Source organism: Lemur catta, chromosome 23 (genome assembly GCF_020740605.2).
Source record: "Lemur catta isolate mLemCat1 chromosome 23, mLemCat1.pri, whole genome shotgun sequence".
Taxonomy (NCBI): Eukaryota; Metazoa; Chordata; class Mammalia; order Primates; family Lemuridae; genus Lemur; species Lemur catta.
The window spans coordinates 10278853-10302036 of record NC_059150.1 but is presented as its reverse complement, the minus strand read 5'-3'; the positions used below and the strand labels follow the sequence as shown (position 1 = coordinate 10302036).

Below are 23184 nucleotides of genomic sequence, written 5' to 3'. Positions count from 1 at the left end.
GTGGGTCTCCGTTTGTATTCTTGCTCTGGGCCATGTAAATGTTAGGGGAAGTTCCACAAAGAAGTGTGTGATTAATGCATTTTTGTTTATTGGTTGATATAGGGTCTTCGTGGGAAATAAACATTTTGTTCATGGTTAGAACTGTTTTTATTTTTAAAAACAAATAGTGCTTTGATTTACTGAAAATCTTTTTCTAGCTGTTTGAAACAGAAGTTTCTGGTGATTTCTTTTTCTTCTGAACAATTTCCATGTTTTTAAATGGCATTTGCAAATGTATCAGTTGGCTTCCTTTGCCCTTCTCTTTCCCTTCCCCTTTCTGAAAAGTTCAGTGGTAAAGTCAGGAGGTAAAACAGAGCCAGGTGGGCGTCACATCACATGGAGGATGGCCTGGAGGGGGAGCAAGATCCCACGCGCTTTGTGAGGAGCATCCTTGCAAGAGTCAACCCAATGTGGTGAATCAGCCCAAGTGGCCATCCATGTGTGGGGGTCAGAGCCTGACTGGGTCAGGAGGGCATTCATCAGAGGGGCACCCCCGCCGGGATTGCCAGAGCTCAAGTGGGGTAGAAAGGGCACCAGGTGTAGGGGCAGCCTGGCATGAGGTTTCAGAGCCTGGCAGGAGAGAGAAGGCCTCTAGACAGGGGAGACATGGCAGCAATAATGGGAGACTGATTACAAACAGGGGGATTGGTAAAAAAGTAAAGATATCAAGAAAAAGGGAAGCCAAGGGTTTCACTGTCTAATGGGAAGGGAGAAAATGAAAATGAACACTATGGTATTAGGTTGGAATTGGTTGTATCTATGTGAACTCATGACTTTCAGTAAATATAATAAATTAATTCAAAAAGATAAATAAATATAGAACTAAATATAGATGGGGGGAGAGAGAGAGGGGGGGGGAGAGGGAGAGAGAGAGATGGCCTTGCAGTAACAACTTCCCAATAACAAATGAGTGTACCTTTCACTCAGGGTTTTAGATGTCATTTTCTACTAAAAAGAACCAGGGGTTTCCAGAGATATGACTGGCCTAAAACTTTTAGAGCATCTTGTTGAGTGCGAAAGCAAGAGAGTGCCCTAGGAATTATAGGATCGTAGGAAGAATGGGTTATATACCTTGTTTCAAACTGTGTCAACACAAAATATTTATTAGTTACAAAGAGAAGAAGAGTAAGTCTATAGTGGAGCGGCCTGGCAGATACCAGCTTAATCAAATGATTAAAGCTGATATTATCAGTAGAGGAACCAATCAAAATGTACCATCTGATAGCCTGCAGTGAGAAGAACGTAGCTTTGTTTCTGTAATATTTCTGCCAAAGATGCACAACCTGAATTTAATCATAAGAAAATGTAAGACAACTCCCCATTATGATACATTCTATAAAATAACTGGCCTATAATTTTCAAATGTGTCAAGGCCATGAAAGTCACTGAAAGATTGAGGATCTGTTCTGGGCTGAAGAAGACTAGAGCTAGGACAGCTAAATGCAATATGTGATTCTGAACTGGACCTATAAAGGACATTAGTAGGACAAGTGGGGTCTGAGGACAAAATTGTATGTAATATCAGAGTTAATTTTCTGATTTTGGTGATTGTTTTGTGGATCTATGAGAGTATGTTCATGTTTGAAGGAAATACATGGGGGGAGATAGGGCCTCAGGTTGGCAACTTACTCTCAGATGGTTCAGGAGGAAACTCTACTCACAACTTTTCTTTAAATTTGAGATGGTTCCAAATGAAAAATTTTTATTAAATATAAAAAGCTAAAAATAATTCTTTATTAAACTGATATCTGAAAATGAATAGGAAATAAGAAATCCGGTTATTTTTCTTTTGGTAACATTGGTACCAAACAAATCAGTATTAGCCAAGTAACCTAAATCCACTTCCAAGAGCAGTTTAAGTAGGACAACCCAGGACCTTCTAATGAAATGGCAGGTGTTCGAAGGAAACCAAGTTTCAGTTAGGAGGAATAAGCTCTGGAGATCTATTGTACAGCGTGGTTACTATAGTTAATAGTAATTGAAAATTGCTAAGAGAGTAAATTTTAAGTGATCTCATCTCACCATAAAAAATGATAGGTATGTGAGTTGATGGATCTGTGAATTACCTTGAATTTTTTTTAATCATTCCACAATGTATACATATATCAAAACATCATGTTGGACCCCGTAAATACATATAATAAGAAAAGAATTGCAGATAAAATGTGAGAAATTGTGTGCCTTGCAAATGATAAATAAGCACAAAATGCCTTTCAGCAAGGGGGAGAAGTCTATATCCTGTATGAATACTCAGGAATACTCACTACTGAGGTCTGAAGTACACTGCTGAGAGTGGAGTATATTTCTACATTATTAGAGCAGAAAATAGCATGTGTTTCTGCCTGCTAAGGCAGAGCCTCCCAAATGACTGCATTGTTAATTGATTGATTGATTCCTCTGGCTTTGTCATTTCCGTGAGACCTGGACAAGTCTCTTAATCTCCCTGTGCCTCAGTTTCTTCATATGTAAAATAAGGTTAACAGTGCCTACCTCATAGGCACTCACAGGGTGAACTTAAATAAGTCAATATATGTAAAGTGCTTAGAACACTGCCTGATACAGAACAAGTGCTATATCAAAGTGTTCACTATGATTTTTGTTGTTATTGTTGGTATTAACACATTCATCAACAGTATAATTTGCATTTGCAAATAATCATAATGACAGTTTGTCACCCTACCAGGAGTCGAAAGAAACTTTCCCTACTGTGGAAGTCACCTGCACCACCCTCTAGTCTGTGTCCCTTTGGACTCTCCTTAATAGCAGAGTGTCAAAGCCCAGCATGCCCTGACCCCACCAGCTATCTCATCCCGACCCTAGGACCGCACTTGCAGAGCTGGGAGCCCTTGGCCAGTGTACCTGGAATGTGTCTTTTATTTTCTGGCAAATGGTTCATTGTTTTCTTTTGCCTGACTCTGTCTTTGGGATATTTACCTCTTCTCTCCCTCCCCTTAGAACTAATCAAACTGGGACTATTGACCAAAGTCTGCCTCCCTCTGTGTCCCACAGAGTCTGTTCACTTTGTTTCATTTTGAAGTCAACAAAGAATCTTCCATGCACTTGAAACAGAAATACCATTGCATTTTTATTTGATGTTTTGTATCTTCAATAACCATTCAATGCTAAGGCTCCCAAAGTCAAGGATTATAGAGCACATTGAACACTGACCCAGGAAGGCTTACGAAATTTTCTTAGGATCCTGTGGAAAATTCTAAGCTTCACTTATTGGTATCAATCAGTACTTAGATTTCAGTTCTTATTTGTTTCATCTGTTTATGGGATTCATTTGGACAACTCTTTTATGGTCTGTGACTCATTTATTTATGCCTTTTATTGCTGTGTCACTGTGAAGAGCAGATGACAGTAAATAAATTTTGACTTGATTTAAGGAATTGAATTTCCCTTGTATTTATAGATTGCCACTTTTAATGTTGTTGTCTCTTTTAAAGTTGTTTGCTTGTGGACTTCTGAGAATATACAATGAAAGCCTGTATTTCCTTTATCGGGTCCAGCACTTATGCCTAAATATATACATCTGTGGATAGACTACGAACTTCAGAGTTAGTTACAGCTGGGTTTAACAGTGGCTCTTCAAGAAAGTAGTTCACAATAGCTTGTATGGGTTTGGGCAGTTTTCTTCATCTGTAAAATATTGACTATTATCTCTCCAGAAGACCACCAGACTGGATGCAGCTTTCTCACTAACTACTGCCAGAAGAAGACAGGTAAGTTCTGGAAACTTGAATCACCAAGGGGGAGGCACTTAGATTTTGATCTCAAATATTTAGGTAAATTATTCAACTTTGTTAACTCTCATGGAAAAAAAACATTGCCCAAATTAGTTAAAAGTCATTATTTAAAGAAAGTAAGATAAGATATTCTAAAGATGCCACAGCATCAGAATAAAGTGGGAGGTCTGAAGGTCAGGTTTCTTTAGGGATTTTTTTCCTCTTTGAACTTGTACTCTTTGCTTTTGATCACTTTCATCAGAAGACAATTTCAGAAACTGCTCATTCAGTTTGTCTCTACTTTTATTGATAAAGTTCTTACATCCATAATGCTCTATTTTCCCATAACGCCCCTAACCCCCGTGCACACATGTGCGTTCTCTCTCTCTCTCTGAAGAATAGTCTTTTTTTTTGAGACAGAGTCTCGCTGTGTTGCCCGGGCTAGAGTGAGTGTTGTGGCGTCAGCCTAGCTCACAGCAACCTCAAACTCCTGGGCTCAAGAGATCCTTCTGCCTCAGCCTCCCGAGTAACTGGGACTACAGGCATGTGCCACCATGCCCGGCTAATTTTTTCTATATATATCTTAGTTGGCCAGATAATTTCTTTCTTTTTTTTTTTTTTTTTTTAGTAGAAACTGGGTCTTGAACTCCTGACCTTGAGCGATCCACCCGCCTCGACCTCCCAGAGGGCTAGGATTACAGGCGTGAGCCGCCGCGCCCGGCCTGAAGAATATAGTCTTAAAGACACTCTCAACACAGAACTCCTGTGGTTTCAAAGGAGCCCTGGATCCTCTGAGAGTCATTCATTCAGATCAGGTGCAATTGCCTGGATGTTTTTCTTTTCTGCCACCATTCCAGTTTCAGTGGAGGCAAGCAGGGCACATCTGGTTGTAGCCATGCTTCGTTAGCTTCAAGGTTAATAGAATTGTGACTTTTCTTTTTTTCCAGGGATAGCAGGAGGATAAGATGAATAGGAAAGGGATATTGAATACAGTAAAATTCCATTCTTCTTTAAAGAACTAGAACCCCCTTTATCATTCATATGCACTAGGTAGAAGGAATTGAAGTGTCAGCTGACATCTGATCATGAAAACCTCACCAAGGAATGTCTGAGTTTCTATAGAATTTAAAGCCCCAGACTAGTCTATTTTAGTTTCCAGGCAGGAGCTAATTCTTATGGCGACCATAGGCCTCTCTTTCATGTGGCATTGGACTAATAATAGCTGCCATTTATTGGCAGCTACTGTGTGCTGAGAACAAATTCAGCACGTTCTCTACTCTGTCTCCTTTAATCCTCATGACAACAGTGAGACCTGTTATCCTCACATTACGGAAAAGGAAACAGGCTCAGAAAGATTAAATAAATTACCAAAGGTTAGACACCAGCAAAACTGTAGAGTCCCATGGCTTTTTAACTCTAAAACCTATATCCCAAAGGCAATATAGATAGCGATTAGAAGTATAGACTTTGAGCCCTCATGCCTGGGCTCAGTTGTGTAACCTTAGGTAAGTTGTTGAGTTCCTCTGTGTCTCAGTCATCTCATCTGAAAATGGGGTTGTTACCCAATTAAAAATGGGCAGAAGATCTGGACAGATGATACATATATAAATGTCCTATGTCCTATGCTCAATGTCCTATGTCTTTAGGGAATTGCAAACTTAAACAACGAGACACCCTTACATACCTATTAGAATAGCGAAAATCCAAAATAATGACAACACTAAAAACTGGGAAGATGAGGAGCAATAGTAACTCATTCATTGCTGGTGAGAATGCAAAATGTTTCGGCCACTTTGGAGGACAGTTTGGCAGTTTCTTACAAAGTTAAACATACTGTTACCATATGATTTAGCAATCATTCTCCCTGGTATTTATACAAATGAGTTGAGAATTTGTGTCCACACAAAAACTTGCATACAAATGTTTATAGCTGTTTTATTCATAAATGCCAAGAGCTGGGAACAATCAAGATGTCAATAGGTGAATGGATAAACAAACTGGTACATCCATACAATGGATTATCATTCAGCAATGAAAACAAATGAGTTATCAAGCCATGAAAAGACAAGGAGGAATCTTAAATGTATATTGCTACGTGAAAGAAGCCATTATGACAAAGCTACATACCATATGATTTCAACCACATGACATTATGGAAAAAGAAAACTATGAAGAAAATAAAAATATCAGTCAACACCAAGCCATTGGCACTAAAGGGAAGTGGGGAGGGATAGACTGGTGGGGTATAGCAGATTTTAGGGTCAGTAAAACTGTTCTGTATGCTACTGTAATGGTGGATATGTGTTACTACACCCTTGTCAAAACCCATAGAACTATACAACTCAAAAGAGTCAACCCTAATGAAAAGTATGGACTTTAGTTAATAGTGATATGTCAATATTTGTTCATCAATTGTAACAAAAGTATAACACGAATGCACAATTAATAATTGGGAAAACTGTGTGTGTGGTGGGGGAGCTGAGGAAAAGGATGTTATGTGGGAACTGTCTGTACTTTCCACATAATTTTTCTATAAATCTAAAACTTCTTGAGAAAATAGATTCTATTAATTAAGTAAGAAAGTCTACCTCAAAAAAAAAAAAAAAAAAAGAGCAAGCAGCAAGCTCTGTTGTGAGGGGATTCGATAAGTATATATCACTGACAACAATGCCTGGCACATGTCAAGTCCCGAATGGAAATGATGATGATGATGATGATCATGATCTCTATTACTTCCTTGGAGGTGATCAGACATTGGTCTTATTGTGCATGGGGCAGCCTGAACTTCTGATGAGAAATGTAGTGTGACCTTAGACTATCAACATAAACTGAGTACTTCTGTTTCCTCCTCCATAAAATGGGGGTAATAATTATACCTACCTCTTAGGTTGTGCAGATTTAATGCGTTAATACATACAAAAGGTTCAGAACAGTGCCAGCATGTAAGCATACACTAAATACTAGCTACTTTTATTACTGTTTCTATACTATATCCCAACCCTTAGCATTTCATGGAGCCCTGCTCAAACACACTATTTTTTTTTTCTTTTCTTATTCCAATTTCAGCCCCACAGCCCTTGAGTATGTTTCATCTCTATATCTCTGGCATTAGTATGGGGCACAGCACTTGAAGATGCTCTACTGAACAGATGAATGGATGGAACTACAGAACTGAAACCTGGGTGCAGCACTTCACCTGCAAGGAGTTGTTTAGCATTCAATGTCATAAAAGCATTTAAATTATAGGTCTTACATGCAGTATTAATGGTAAGTAGCAGATTTACTTTCCTAAGGGTACTTCTCCAGTGTGTGTGGGGCTCTTCTTTTAGCTTCTTGAGTTATTCTAACATTTGGGCACTTTCTCTATAAATATGTACCTCCCATCTCTCCCCAGGCTTACTACCTGGATTATATTGCAATGAATCTCAGCCATTTGATCATCACCCCAATTGTCATTGGTTCATAACCTTATGGCTGCCTTTGAATTTGAAAGGTATCCTTTCTGGCATGTTAAATTCCCTCCATCAAAAAAGTTTACCTAGAGTTTAACTTCACAGTTTGATATGAATTCTAGATTTCAAATAACCTCTAATCTTTTGGGGGACAGAATTGTAAATATTTCACCAAAGTTATTCATTTTCTAGAATGGTCTATCTATTTGTATGTATCTGTGTGTTTGTATATGAAAGATTGTATTGTTTTATGTTTCCTTATGAATCCTACAGATATTTAAACTGTGTAGATATTTGAATGTTCTCAAAACAGACAGAATCACTTATCTGTGAATACATAAAGATTGAAATATTTAGGTATAGCTCTTCTAGAGAAGAAGGTAGGACCAACAAAGACACAGTTTTAACAAAAACAAAAGAGATTCTATTGATTTGCATTTTTTTAGATGTGGTACAGTCATGTGCCACATTATAATGTTTTGGTCAACAAGGGACCATATATATGACTGTGGTCCCGTAAGATTATAATAACATTTTACTGTACCTTTTCTATGTTTATATATGTTTAGTTATACAACTACTTACCATCATGTTACACTTGCCTACTGTATTCAGTACCATAACATGCTGTACCGGTTTGTAGCCTAGGAGCAATAAGCTATACTATATAGCCTAAGTGTGTAGGAGGTTATACTGTCCAGGTTTGTTCTAAGTACTCTATGATGTTTGCATGACGAAATCTCCTAACAACACATTTCTCAGAACTATCCCAGTTGTTATTTGATGAATGACTATGATTATGATTAATGTGAATGCATGAAAATTGGGATCAAGCTCTTCAAAACTAAAATATCTAGGGAAAACGTATATACAAAGTATACTGATACCATAGTGATTATTCTCAAGCTGAAAATACATAAATACTTTTTTACAAAGAAGCTAAATCATAGTTTGTTCACTGGTCCTCTTGATTTATGGATCCTTAGAGGTCTAAAACATAAATCTTAATCTTTCAAGGTGGCCTGGAGGATGCATTTGGTTTATCAATGTTGAAGTCATGGAAAATCCCCAAAAGAGACTGCTCCCTCTCTGGATAGTTTATCAATTAGTCTGCGAATGCTCAATCCTGCTAATGAGCCAATAGTCTGTGGTTGTTGTTTGTCCCAGCTTCACAGGGAACTCGTAGGCATAGAAACCAATATTAGAAAGTACTTTTTGTTCCTTAGAAGAGAGGCACTTTGCAAAAATAAAATGGGTATATCTTTAATAATATAAATTCCTTTAGAACACTAAGAGTTGACTCTACCCAGGGTATCTTGCACACAATGGGTCCAGTGTAATTATAAGGGAGGGAGGATTCTAGAGAGCCAGGTGTGATGCCAGCATCCAAGATGAGCCGATTACAATCCCAGATACTCAAATGACTTTTCAATAGCCTATATAAAAGGATTCTTTCTGCCCAATTTACCTACTCCCACTGCAAAGGTATAAATACCTCCTACAATGGTATAAATATCCCATAACTTCCGTAATATTGTTCATTACAATCAGTGCCAACTGGTTACACTGTCTCCAAGTTTAGCCCATTCCAATACTTTGCAGCTGAAATCTTTCTTAATCCTATGACTTCTCTCTTTAAATCCTTCAATGGCCTCATTTGCTCTTTGAGAGAGTAAACCTGTAACAGGGCTAACTAACAAGGTCTAACGTGATCAGCCCGTTAACCTCTTCAAACACATGTCTACTCACGCCTCCTCTCATTCTTAGATTAAACTACACCACCTCTTGGCCTTCTATGGCAAAGCACAGACACTCTGTGATCTTTCTGGGGGTGCTGGAAAGCGAAGAGGCAGTCAGGGCACATAGAAGGAACAATCCTGCATGAGTAAGGTTTGTCCCTGGCACATAAATGACTGGGATCTCTGTTCCAGTTAAAAGCAAAGCTGTTTGCTTCTCTTTCTCAGGGCCGCGTGTAGCCTCATGGTTCCTGCAGCGGGTAAGAAGCTGGGTTATAATGGCGTGCAAGATCCTCTGGGTCTAAGAATCTACCTTTTTCTGCTGGGTAAGCGGTCTGTGTCTTGCTTTAGCATGGTCCTCCCATGTTTCAAAATGTCTAACCCCAGGTAGCTGTAAGAATTGAGGAGAAATATTATAGTTGATGAAGCAACTGAGTTATTGTCCTCTGTGAGTTTATTATCATTCCTAAGGCACTACCACCAGAGGTGTGCTGTAAATGTATAAAACCCAGCCCTCTGGGGAAGAGTGGGAAGCCCTTCTTTGCAGTGTGTGCTTGTTTCTGTGGTGTAAATACGTCCCCCATGGTAAATTTCAAGCTACCAGCATGCAGTACCTCACCAGTATGGAGCTGAGAAAATAGATGCTAATAACCTCAAGAGGTAGATAATAGTAAAGTAGTAAAATAATATAGTATTAATAAAATAGTAAAGTAGTAAAATAATTAGGAAGTGATGAGTTTGAGCAGTTGATATCTTTATTTTTAATATAATTAGTTATATTTTAATTTTTGTTTAATTTTGAATAATGGCTGTATTTAACAACTGGCTTGCAAAATTTCTGAAAATTTAACAATCAACTCTCATAAGTTGGCATAAGCCAGTTCTATCATATCACTGAATATCATTTTTCTCCTCTTAGCATAAAAGTTCTATTCACATTAAAATTCAGCAAACATGAAACTCATCCTCCTGAATATGCCTGTAGGAAATTAACATGTGTGTAAAGGCAGATTTGTCAATTAGGTATTGAAATTATTTTATAAAAGTAAATAAAGGTTAAGAGATATTACACTCATCTCTTCTATCAGGCTATTTTTTTTTTCAGTATCCTTTTTCCACATGAAGGGAAAACAGATCAACTTAATAAGGTATGCAAGCTTATATCTCAAACTCCTGGGCTCGAGCAATCTTCCTGCTTCAGCCTCCCACTTAGCTGGGACTACAGGCGCATGTCACCACGCCTGGCTAATTTTTTCTATTTTTAGTAGAGATGGAGTCTCACTCTTGCTCAGGCTGGTCTCGAACTCCTGAGCTCAAGCGATCCTCCCACCTTGGCCTCCCAGAGTGCTAGGATTACAGGTGTGAGCCACCACACCTGGCCTCACAGAGTTCTTGTAGGGATTAAAAAGTACATACAAAGTGCTTTACACAGTGTGGCAAACATTAAATGCTATTATTGCTTATTAAGTTAGCCATTATTGTTATTGTTTAATCCTTATTACTCTTTTAAGAAAGTTATTGTTATTAACCCTCATTTATAGTTGAAAACAGAGGCAGAGAGAGGTTAAGTCACTTGCCTAAGATCACTCAGCCAGTAAGGTGTACAGCTGGGTCTCAAACTGGATTGTTTGACTCTAAAGCTCATATTTTTAACCACAATGCTAACTGATGCCAGTAAAAGATTACTTTTCTCCTTTGCTATTCAGTACTGAGTGAACTCTCAATCAACTGGATCTGTCAGAGTATCCCGACACAAGTTGATCCTCAAAAAGTGTTTGTAGTTAGTAAGAAAGATGGTCCTTCCACAAACTATTTCTGAAAAAAAGTCAGTGCTCCCTAGGAGGTTGTTTGCATGTCATTTCCATTTTTCCCATGCACCAGTGCTAATATGATTTCTTAAATGCTGAAAATACTTGAGAAGCTAATTTTAGACCTTCCCCTGTTAGAAACTAGAAGTGTGAAACAATGAGTCGGTGATCCAAACAGCTGTCTGGCCTTTTCCCTGTTACTTTGTCAATCACAGCACTGCTCTGTGTCCTAGCTTTCATGAGTTTATTTTTAATGGCCCATGTAAAGTAATTTTTCTACATATACAAAATAAGATGCTCTGTAATTTGCAACTCTTCTCTTGCTCTCCCAACCTGGAGGCAGCACTTGCTTGCCCTTGTTTTCGTGTCATTTCCTAACCTCTAGGCATGGCTGTCTTGGTACTCCAGCCTCCTCTGGAATGATAGTGGCTCTCTGTTATTTCCAAGACCAAGCTGAAGCTCATTGTGCTTGGTTTATGTAACCCATGTGTCAGCTGTACATGTATTACCCATTGAGAGCTAAATAAGGTCACCTCAAATCCTAGGAAATCCGAGTTCCTAAGATTTTGGTGTCTCTGTGGGGTGCGTCTTTTGCATCAGAGCCTCCCTTATGGGCTCCTGTTTTAGTGGGTTGTGCCTCTGTAGCAACTCAGATATGTCATTCTGTTCCCTTTGAAGTTCTACAAACACTTATGGAATCCCCTAGAATTTGCCTGTAAAATTAGCTGACTCGAAGCTAATTTTGGAAGGGTTTACATAGCACCTACACAAATGAATGACGTCAGATTAAGCATTAGGCATCCATTTTTTGAAATGCCTTTTAGCTACTCTGACTCCAGATTTTATTACTCGCTCTTCACCTTACATAATCTCCAATTGCATGTCATACTCCTGATTCTCCTCTTTCCCTCATCTTTCAGGAGCTAAAGCAAATTTGTTTCTTTGTTTTAGAAAGATCACTTTAGCCACCTCCTAAAATGTTTTCCTTGGTCCCCACTGACATTCATGTCTTGTGCTCTATCATCAAGTAGCATTCCAAGTACTGCCTCGAAAACTTAGAGAAACCTCCCTAAGAGGAATTGTGGTACCAGCTGTTAAGATAATACATGTTTCACTTCCATTATATCAAAAAGCCCATTTGACCTAAATTTTGCTTACCCTTCAAGCTTCACCTCCCTACTACTCCTGTGCCTCTCTTGCTACCAACATACCATGTTCATTCTCAATACCATATTTTAAAAACATTGTAATTATTCCCTCTGCCTGGAAGCTTCTCCCATCCTCCAATAAAAGGATACATATATATATATATATATATATATACATTTTTTGAGACAAGTTCTTGCTCTGTCGCCTGTGTTCAAGGGATCCTCCTGCCCCAGCCTCCTGAGTGGCTGGGACTACAGGTGAACACCACCACTTCTGGCTAATTTTTCTATTTTTTGTAGAGATGGGGTCTTGCTCTTGCTCAGGCTGGTCTCTAAACTCCTGACCTCAAGTGATCCTCCCACCTCTGCCTCCCAAAGTGCTAGGGTTATGGGTGTGAGCCACCATGCCTGGCTCCACAAAAGGATATATTTTTAAAGAGAAAATCATGCATCTTGTGCAAATATGAAAAAAAAAAAAAAACCACAGGTCATAGATTTTATTTAACTCAGTAATTAGTGAGGGAGCTGGTAAGATGCTACCAAAAAAAAAAAAAAAGATTCAAGGGAGAATCCAAAGAGCAGACACATACATAGGCCATACAGGTCATTAGGAAATGAATTTCCTTCAAAAACAGTAGAGGAGGACAATCAATTAAAAAACTCCATCAGAAACAATTCATTTTCCTGTCTCTGGACAAGAATAATTTGCATTGTTGCCAGTTGTCTATAACTTACAGAGTTATAGTTTAAAGACCATGAAAGGCAAAAAGACCCTGTAGATTAGGTATCTTGGAAGTATGTGCTAGACACTGCCTATTTTTCATCGAGGACTTCCTCCTGCAGTCTTTTTGGTCCATTTCAAAGGCTTTCATGATTTTCCCTTGTACTCTCCTCCTACCATCTCCTGCTCCTCTCTCTTTTTTCGCTTGATTTAGCCATTCTACTTCCCAGTGATTAATTCTTTCCTTTCTGGCACTCCCAACCCACCTGTTTAATAACCTACCAGCAATTTTTCTAGAATGAGCATCAAGCTAAACTGTGGTTTTCAAAATAATTCATTTCTTACCCATTTCAAAGAAAACAAAACATTTTCTTGTGTTTAGGCTTCCGGTACCTCTGATTTTTCATTTAGTGGGGCTTGGAAACTTGAATTAACTTTAGCCATACAGTTTCTTAATATGTTTTTTCCATAGTTTAGATTTCAATTTCTTCTTTTTGTTGGAGGAAAATTGACTCCAGTTTAAATGTTCTCTTTAACAAAGAAGGTAGGAGCAAAAGGGACCATGAGGAATTCCATGTTCTCTGCCATTTGTTACATTTCTGTGCATGCATATTCTCCAAATCATGGTCCTCTGCTTTATATATTCATTTTCTTGTCCTAAGAATGAGATTTTGGTTGCCTGCAGCATTTTCCTCAATTCTCAGAACGTTAAGGGAGTTAGTCTCTGGCATTTGTTTCACGGGTTGATACAACTCTTTGGCATTTATCTTTTGTTATTTCTGCACTTAGGCTCCTCTAAAGAGGCAGTATTTGCAGAGCTGTAGATGCTCTGGTTTCTATACGTCCCTCTTCACTTCCTTCCTTACCAGGATGATTTATAATAGTACTTTCAGAACTGTGTTGTGATGTTTTAATAGTTCCTTTACACAGGTAAGTTGAATCAGGCTCCTGAGTATTCCTTCTGTGTAGTTATTACTAAAAGGTAATTGACTAAGTGACTTGCTAGGTAGCCACAGAGGGGCCTGTTAATGCTGAGATAGAACTTACAGAAAAGGATGGCCAGAGCAGAGGAGCAGGTTGTGGGGTGCATCTGCAGTCCAGCTACTTGGGAGGCGGAGGCGGGTAAAAGGGGCCGCTTTGCTGAAATCACTGGAAAAATATCTAATCCCAAAATTTCCTAATAACAGCTAAAGATCAATCCTACAAACAAACTCTTCCTCTCTGCAGGCAGGCACCCTGTCAGGTTCTGCTTTCCCAACGTCTAAAAGGAGCCCAACAGATAAAAAGGAAATGTAAATCTTTCTCTTTACATTTGCCAGAAGCTGCTTTTAGAATTTGCTTTACAGCCTCAAGGTGTTCCAGAGAAGCTCCAGGATGGACAGCAGGGGGGCAAACTCCAGGCCTTAGTTTCCTGCCCCGAAACCGTATCTCAGGGGCAAAATCACATCCCCGCGATAAGCCTGACTACATCTCAGAGACAACCAAGCCTCCAGGAGCAGAGAAAACAAGAAAAATGGGCAACCTGACGTCTCCCAGCTGCCTCCTGCTAACTACTCCACAGCCGCTTCGGTTTCAGCTGACAAGAATCACTATTTTTTTCTTTCTCTTTGTCCCCACAAAATCAGCATCCACTTGGCCTGGGTGCTGGCACCCCTCCTCTTTCTGTGGGGGGCCACGCCCTCTCCCTGCTCTCCCTCTCTTTCCTCTCTCGCTCTCTCCTTCTCTCTTGCCTTCTAAAGGGAAAAAACAACTTTTTAACTTGGGTATATATCCCAGTCTCTGTGTGAGACTTTTCTCCACCTACACCGAGAGCACCTACGAGGCTTCCCACTGTCAACAGAAAAAAAGCTAAACTCTGTAAAATAATTTTAAAGAGATTTACTCTGAGCCAAATTCGAGGACCATGACGGGGAGCCACACTCAAGAAGCCTTGAGCAAGTGGACTCGCTGTGGCTGGGTTACAGTTTGGTTTTATACATTTCAGGGAGACAGGGGTTACAGGTAAAGTTATAAATCAATATGTGGGAGGCATACACTGGTGTGGCATGAAAAGGTGGGCCATCTGGAAGAGGGTTATAGGTGGGTTTAAAGATGCTTTGACTTGTAATTGATTAAAGACATGAAGCTTTGTCAGAAGGCTTGGAATGTTTTAACCTAAGGAGCTGTTTATCAGAGATAAGGCACCAGACATAGATTTGTTGTGTAAATTGAGTACCTGTATGTTTGTCTTGCATACCCTTAGGCCTGTTAATGGGTTACAAAGGATGTCCCCAAGAAGGGAGGGGGGCATGATAAGGCATGTCTGACCTCCTTCCTCCTGGCAGGCAATTTAGTTTTAGGATATTCCTTTGGCCATGAGGGGGTCCATTTAGTCAGCTGGCTGGGGGGCAGTGAGCCTTAAAATTTTATTTTAGTTGACACCACCCTAACAGTGGAAAGATTGCTTGAGCAATTTTAGTTGACACCACCCTAACAGTGGAAAGATTGCTTGAGCAATTGACACCGGATACAACCGGGTAATGAACCTCAACCCTGGTTTTTGTGATTACTAAGGTTCTTTCTTGCTAGCCCTTTGTCAGAGCAAGATCACTATTCCTTTAAGAATAATAACAGCTAACACACAGTGCTTGTATTGTTCCAGGCACTGTTCTAAATGCTCTACATATATTACCAAATTTAACCCTCACAATACATATGCAAGCAAAATGGGTCCTTGTTTCCTTCCTCATGCCATTTTCTTCTAAGTCTCCTGCGGGTGCAACTGAGAGGCAGAGCCCAGCTCACATGCTTACCCTTGGTTGTGAGCGAGGCTGGCAGTGCAGGCCCTAGCCTGTGCCTTGGGGTTGGCGGGGGAGGTGGGACTCATAATGAAGGAAACGAGCACAATATGGAAATGCATTTAAAAGGTGCTGGGAAACCATAACACGAATAATGCCACTACAAAGACATAGGAGGAAAAGGAAGAATATGGGATCACAGAGGCCAAGGGAAGAGTGTGTTACAAGTGCCGTCAAGAGGTCCGGTAGTATGAAGGCTAAAATCATCCACTGGCTTTAGTGATATGGATGGAGGTCATTAATGACCTTAGTGAGAACCATTTAAGTACAGCGATGGGAGGGGAAGTGGATGGATTGGATTGGAGAGAGAATAGGATGTGAGGAAATGGACACAGTGAGTTCAGGCGATCCTTTAAAGATCAAGAGCAGAGAAGAGGAGAAATACAGGATAGAAGCTGGTAGAGTGGGAAGAGGTGTCAGGGGATTTTATTTATTTATTTTTGTTTATTTTTATTATTAATTTTTCTTTTTTAACCTTCTTGAATCAAAAGGGGATTTTTATTTTTAATACGCACATGCAGGATTCAGCAGAGAGGAGACGTGGAAGACCCACGATAGAGAAGGTATAAAGCTACCTTCTGAGAAGGCAGCAGGGGGTGAGATTCAGAGCTCAGTGCAGTTTCCAAAGGTGGAAAAGACGAGAGGACAGTAACAATTGCAAACAGGTGTTTGTGGCAGAAGGTCAAGGGAACTTGCATCGTTGGCTCTAATTCTTTGGGAAATGGGGCACAAAATTGAAATTGAGAGAGTGAGAAGGATGGAAGAAGTTTTAAAATGGGGAGGAGTGGAAATCAAGCTGACCTAGAGCAGTAGAGCATGACCGCCAGGCGTGCTGAGGGCTCTGCTGGGGTAGGACATCGTTACGGGACAGCAATGCCAACCTGGCCTGTTTTGCCAACTTCCTCCAGCGTGGCTTAGCTGCCAGGATGCAGACCCAGAGGGAGCCGATCTCGTGCTTTATCCAGAGTTGGGAATTATGAAAAGACAGAGGGGAGGGAGTCTAAGGTACAGGTAGAGAGTTTCTGAAATGACAGACTATGCCTTCTAAGCTGAGTAACTTGGGAAGTAAAGGCCATGGTGGTGGTAGTGCATGGTGTTAATGAATAGAGGAGTTCAGTGACTGAATATCCCAAAGATACAGGGGAATGTTTGTGGTGGACGATGGTTTACAGATGTTTTGGGTCAAAAGCAGACGTGGGGAGCAGCCTCTAAGAAAGTTTGCAGCGATCTCTGCACCCTGGTATTCACGCCCTCATGGCATCCCTTCCCCTTGAGTGTGGGCTTGAGTTTTCATGAGCAGAATCTAGCAGAAGTGATGGGGATGGGATGTCACTTCTGCAACTGGATCACAAAAAGACCGTGAGACTGTGACTTTCATCGTGGACACTCACTCTTCTGCTGTCACTTGCTTGCTCTGTGCAAAGTCAGGTGCCATTTTGTGAGCTGCCCTATGGAGAGACCCACAGGGCAAGAAACTGAAGTGGGCTTTTGGCTAACAACCTGCGAGTAATTAAATCTTGTTAAAAACATGTAAGGGAGCTTAGAAGCAGATCCTCTGCTGGTTGAGCCTTCAGGTGAGAGGCCGTGCACTGAAGGCTCCCAGGCTGAGCTGCACGTGGATTCCTGAGCCAGGGAAACTGTGAGGTAGTATGTGTTGTTTTAAGTGGATAAATTATGCACCGCTTTGTTATGTAGCAATAGGTAACTAATATAGCGGGGTTATCAAAGTCCTAATTAGATACTCCAATATTTTATTAAAAGACAAAATAAGGTCTTTTTACCAGAAGTCATGTTAGAACGAATTGCAGTAACATATCATAGGTTCCAACCCCACGAATGAATTGAGGAAGTTAACTGGAAAAGAAAGCATCAAAGGATCTTTGGAGAAGACTGAAAAACAACTGAGACACCTAATAGTACCCAGACCACCATGCCCAGTTAATTTTTCCATTTTTGGCAGAAATGGGGTCTCACTGTCGCTCAAGCTAGTCTTGAACTCCTGACCTTAAGCGATCCTCCCACCTTCACCTCCCAGATACTAGGATTGTAGGCATGAGCCACTGTGCCCAGCCAAGATTGTGGACTTTTTAGTGGTGTTTTAGTCTTTTAATTTAAGTGTGCCAATAAAAATTATAGTTCAAATTACAAAAAAGTGCCAACACACACACATACACACACCCACACACTTACACAGTGAGAACCGCTGTGACAGTACATTTGAAATGAGAGACAACTCCTTATTTCTTTTTCTTATCAGGTGGCCTACTAAGGCTTTGACATTGATCATCTCAAATGAATAGCATCTATTTCCATTTTATCTGAGCCACAGAACATGAGAGCTCGTTAAAATCTAAGAAATTTTATCAATTGTTTATGACTGTGTTCTTCCCCCATTCTTTTTTTCTTTATCTTCCTTTCACAAGCTGGATTATGAGGTTGCTTGATGGGTTTTTAATATTGTCATGAAAAATCTCCCCTTGGGCGTGTTTGTGCAGTGGATAACACAATCTTGAGGAGTTTAGTCAAATGAACTGATTCTGATGAAGTGAGCAGACAGCAAACCAGCTCAGCTCAGTACCAAATACATTTCAGAGTTCTCTTCAACTAGTTATCTTATTTGTAACAGAACAAACAACCACTAGGCGGAGCTAGGGTTTAAGAAATCACAACTCTGCGCTGTGTGACTGATACGATGGGTACAATATTTTAAGGAAGAAGTATATCATTACTTTCATTTCAAAGCCTGTGACGGCCTTATCCAACTCTCTGCTAACAGCAGTCATCTGTTTACTTTGTGTTTACACAAGACGAGACAAAGGATGATATTTGTAATGGCCCAATCTATTTAGTCACTCCAATGATGATGTCTGACCTTGGTATAGAGCTTTATGATTTAGAGTGCTGTCCTCTACATAATCTTGTTTGATCTTCACAGCGACTCTGAGAGATTGCTGGGCAAGAATTAGTTCTTCTGTTTTTGAAATTAATTAACCGAGACAGGGTGTCTTTGCAATACATTAGGATGTGTCAGGATGGTTACCCAGACAATTAAGTTCCAGGGACAGTTTTTCTCTTCTTACATTTTTGTGTTGGCAGTTGACTCAGTCTGAAACTAACTAGTGAACTATCGACTCATTACTTCTGTGGGGCATAAGCTTAGCCTCCTGTCACACACACTGGGGATATATAGTAGAAAGACAGGTACAGAGTATGCTCAGGTAGAAATCCCCCAACATAAGTGAACTAAGGTCGGTTGTCTTAGCTCCTGCCTAGAAACCTTGGGTGTAAGAGATTCTTCCTTATACCAGGGACAGCTATAAAAACTAGTAGATTATCCTCTGCACTGTACACTGCCCTTCAAGCCAAGGTTACCGTTGCTTAATTAATGCTGTCCCCTACTCCCACCCCAAGCATTTGCCCTTGTAGACAAGTCTACCATTTGTGACAGTTTTCAGTTAGTTTGTTCCTGTTTCCAAAGCTTACATACTGATCATAAGAGGTGCTTCAGCTAAAAAAAAAGTTATGTCTATACATATATATTTTCTTGGCCCTTTTGGTAGAATATTCACTGGATAAGCGTGGAAATCAGGTCAGTAAGTCAGGAAATTTACCAAACGTCAGGAGCCTGCATATGTGCCTGTGGTAAAGACAAAACGAGACACTTCTTCTGAAGCGGAATCTGTCAGTTACCCCGCAACTTACAACACCACTTCGTTAGTAATAACTGCTGGTAAAAGCCTGGCTTCAGGAGCAAGGTGGGCCAACTGCGATCAGACTAACAAACCCTACAGAAAGGCAAGAAGGTGTTCCCGGAGCCTCAGAGGACCCCAGCCTGAAACGGAGCAAAGGGGGAGTTACGTCCTCTTGCTCCCCCAAGACTCGTTGTGACCTTGCTGGGGTGGATCCACCAAGAACGCTGCTCACGATGCCCTCCTCTCCGCCCGGCCCGAGGCGCATCCCGGCTGTTCCCAGAGGGTGGCGCTGCCGTCCCAGCCTTGGCGCGCGGCCACCTGCCGCTTCCCGGCGGCGGCGGGAGCCCCCTGCTCCGTCTCCCGGAGGCCGGCGCGGGGCTCGCGCCCGGTAGGGGGCGCCCCCGGCCCAGGCGCGGCTGCTCCCTCCGCCCACCCGGAGGCGGCTGCAGAGAGCCAGCCCGGCGCGAGAGCACTGCGAGGCGGGCAGCAGGGAGGGAGGCGCGAGGAGGGCGCGAGGGTGGCAGCCGGAGGGAGCCACCGCCCCTGACCGCCCGGGTCCCCGCGGGGCGCATGGGGCGCCGCGGGCCGGGATCGCGTGCGGGCCCCGCGCCCAGCCTGCTGCTGCCGTGAGAAGCCGCGCCGGGACGCCCCCCAGACCCGGAGCTGCCGGGAGGATGACCATGGCCGGGGGCAGGAGGGGACTGGTGGCCCCGCAAAACACGTTTCTGGAGAATATCGTCCGGCGGTCCAATGGTAAGAGGTGCATTCGGATGTCGGTTACCCAGGCTTTTTATCCGCGCCTTCTTCGCAGACGCCTCCCGCCGCCCCGCGCCCGCAGACGCAGCAGCCCCCGCGGAGTCGCCGCGCGGGCGCCCGGGGCTGCCTCCGGGGGGCAGGGAGAGGGGGGCCGGGCTGGGCGGGGTCTGGTGGGCCCCATCCCGAGAGGAGAGCGCTCCCGGGGACGCCTTGTGGGCCTTTCTCACGCCGTCTCGGTCTCAGCTCCGAGAGAGTGACAGCTGCGGAGCGAAGTACTGGGAAAAGTGATGGGAAGCCGGTCGCAGCAGGAGCGGTCCTGCCCCCGCAGCCCCCGCCGGCCCGGGCTCTCGGGGCTCGGGCTACTCCCCGGGGACAGCCAGCAGTAGAGACAGGCACCCCCGGGTCCCGGCCCCCTCGTAATAATGTGATGCAGCTGCCTCCGCCTTCCCTCCCTGAAGCTGAAAAGTCAGAGGTGTAGGGACGCGGGGACTTAGGGACGTGCTGTCGGCTGCCGGCTTCCATCCGTTCGGCCACGCACCCACTTCGAGGTTAAGTTCAGGTTCGTGAGGGGCAGATGGCTTTCTTGGAGTCAGGCAGGAAGTGGAGGGCACAGGTGCAGAGCAGGCTAAGTGGTCACCTGTCATGTTTCCCCTCTTCCAGTCCTGCAACTGTGTTTTCTGCCATTCTTAAGTCTTGCTCACCTATCAATTCCCAAACTCATCAAGCCTATACGTAGATCCGTTATCCAATAAACCGATCCTCAGCATTCATCTGTATCCCTGTGGCATTAAGATGGACAGTAGCATGAAGCTCTGGGAGGTGAGCAGGGATGCAAAGGCGCAAGGATGCAAGGACCAATTTCAATCGCCTTTCGGACCCCCCGCGGGGAGACCCCAGCTAAAGAACTTGCAGAGCAAATAGGAGTCCTGGTAGTTGGAAGGTGCAGCGCACACCAGTTCATCAAACAGTTACAACAATAGAGAGCCAAGCCTAAGATGCTCTTTGCGGGCTCCTGGACCCCTTTCCTTCCAGAGACAGATGACATTCTTCTACCAGGATGACATGAGGAGCTAACTCAGGAAATGGTTTTAATTGTGTAAATATCACTGTTTCAGACCCTTAAGGAGCTTGTGTTTAAAACGATGAGCTTTCATTGGATTTAGTTAGGGATTCTGGGAAAGGGCATGCATGAAAAGTGACTTATGCTACTAATAAATACTCTTTAATTAAATAATGTGGTTTAAGTTTATCTTATAATAAAACACATCAACTAGCATAGCAAATTATCATGTATTAAGAACTTATTTGGAAATGATCACATCTTTACCATGTGCCTCTTAAGAATAAGAATATTGAAGAGTGTTTCGCCTCTTCCTTTAAGGTCTTCCTTATTCAAACTAAGGTGGCTTTTAGAGCAACGTCACAGTCATTACCTGGAGATGAGAGGGGATGGTAATTACTATGTGAACAAGCCACGAGGAACTCTTCTGCCATAAAATAGCTGGAGGTGTTCATGGATTTTTAAAATAAAATCATTATTTAAAAGTTACTGTGCTGTTAATGCCATTGTTATTGTCCTGTTAAGGGGTATGGAGACAATCTTGCAAATTTGGGGACCCCATTGTCAGTGACATCAACTTATAAATACCAATGACAATTTCATTTTTTCCGGTGAAGAGGCAGTGTCCTTTAAATGAGAAGGGAAACCTGTATCTAACTATACAGTGTATGTTTTTGTATGGAGAGAGCAGGAAGTGAAACTTACATGTTACAGTCATGAAGTTGTTGGGTTTGTAGGAGAACCTTAAGGGTCCTGGAGCTGAGAAAGGCAGAATACCTTCTAGTTCAGTTTATCTTCTTAGAGCCACTTCTCCGCAAGCATACATAGGATGTCAATAGAATAAGTTGCTGGGAATATTTTTAGCGTGGGTATTTTCATTTCAGCACCAGTCCTAACAGCTTGATTTTAATTAAACAACCAAATGAACATTATCAACAAAACTAAACACTTTTGGAAGAGTTGGATGAACTCTTAAAATTATCTATTTCTCAGAAAAAAAGGTTCTGATCTTGAAACATGGAGGTTAATTTTTTAGTGATCTCTTTTGTAATATTTCCTGAACAGGAATGGAAAAAAATGTGAACTCTTATAAATATCACAATGTCTGCATGCATTATATTATTTTACTGTGATGGAAACAGTCTATTTAAAGATATTGATTGTCTCATTTTAAACTCCACAAGCCTGTTTTTGGACATGACAGTATTTAAATAGCGTTTTACCTTTAAATAGCAATACTGGATGATCACTTTATTAGGTGTTTTCTGCCAGTGGCCCTATGTGGCATTACTATTCCTCTTTTACAGATCAGAAAACCGAGTCCTAGAGATTAAGTGACTTATTTAACGTGGCAGAGCAGACAGTGCCTGTGGCTGGTGGTCTCTAGAGGATATCAATCATACTTCCTTCTTGTAGCATTGTTTCTCCAGCCCTTATGACTTAGTCTGTGGAACTATTTTCATCATCCTTAAAAATACTATTCATATTATATGCTAATGAATAATAGAACTGGCTTTGTCTGGGGGTTGTTTGAATATCTGGTGTCTGGAATATCATAGAACTGTAGGATGAGACAGACCTTAAATAATTTCTAGTCTACCTCTTCTTCTCCATCATTGTATAGATAAAGAAACTGATGCAAGTAACTTTCTCCATATATTTAGAGGCAAAACTGATGGGGCCCCAAGCCACTTGACTTCAGTGTCATGTTCTTTAGGGTACGCCATGCAAAAGCTTTCCTTGTGTTGCCATTCTGTTCTCTCAAGAAGCATAATTTCCCAGTGGAGATTAAATAAAATGTTATAACAACAAGAAAAACATCCATTTTGGCTAACAGCCATGCCGCCACATCCAAACAGAATAATAGGGCAAAGGAGAGGCTAATTATATTTCAAGGAAGGGGGGTCTTTCACCTTTGTCAGTGGTTTAGCTGAAGGCAGAGGTGTGATAATGGGCACTTAACATCTGTGTGCTCCATTATAAAGCACCAGGTCACTTTTCATAGAATATCACCTTTGATCCTCATAAGCCAGCAGAGGAGCTGCAGAGTCTCCATTTTCGAGTTTAAGGAACTAAGATTCCTCAGGTTAAGTGATTTATGTACTGCTAGTAGTAGAAGGCAGAGTTAGAAAAAGGCAATTAGAGGGAGATCAGGCACTAGTCAGCAGTCGCTATTGGTTTATTCATTTAACAAAGATTTGTATTTA

At 41.7% G+C, this 23184-nt stretch overlaps 1 protein-coding gene and 1 long non-coding RNA gene across 3 annotated transcripts in view; both read left to right on the top strand.

Annotated features, from left to right (window-relative positions):
• Nucleotides 1-421: 421 nt before the first annotated feature.
• Nucleotides 422-4411, top strand: LOC123627056. The gene is made up of 3 exons (XR_006731111.1): nucleotides 422-452; nucleotides 3711-3764; nucleotides 4396-4411. It is a non-coding gene; the product is annotated as an uncharacterized LOC123627056 (long non-coding RNA).
• A 15258-nt stretch (nucleotides 4412-19669) lies between these two features.
• The window catches only part of KCNH1 (potassium voltage-gated channel subfamily H member 1), a 289657-nt gene continuing 286142 nt past the window's right edge, over nucleotides 19670-23184 (top strand). The window contains exon 1 of one of the 2 annotated variants that reach the window (XM_045536431.1): nucleotides 19670-19914. In XM_045536431.1, the coding sequence (XP_045392387.1) occupies nucleotides 19836-19914 (79 nt within the window). In that variant the 5' untranslated portion in view covers nucleotides 19670-19835. The remainder of the gene's footprint in view (nucleotides 19915-23184) is intronic. The other variant, XM_045536430.1, reaches the window with a different exon arrangement.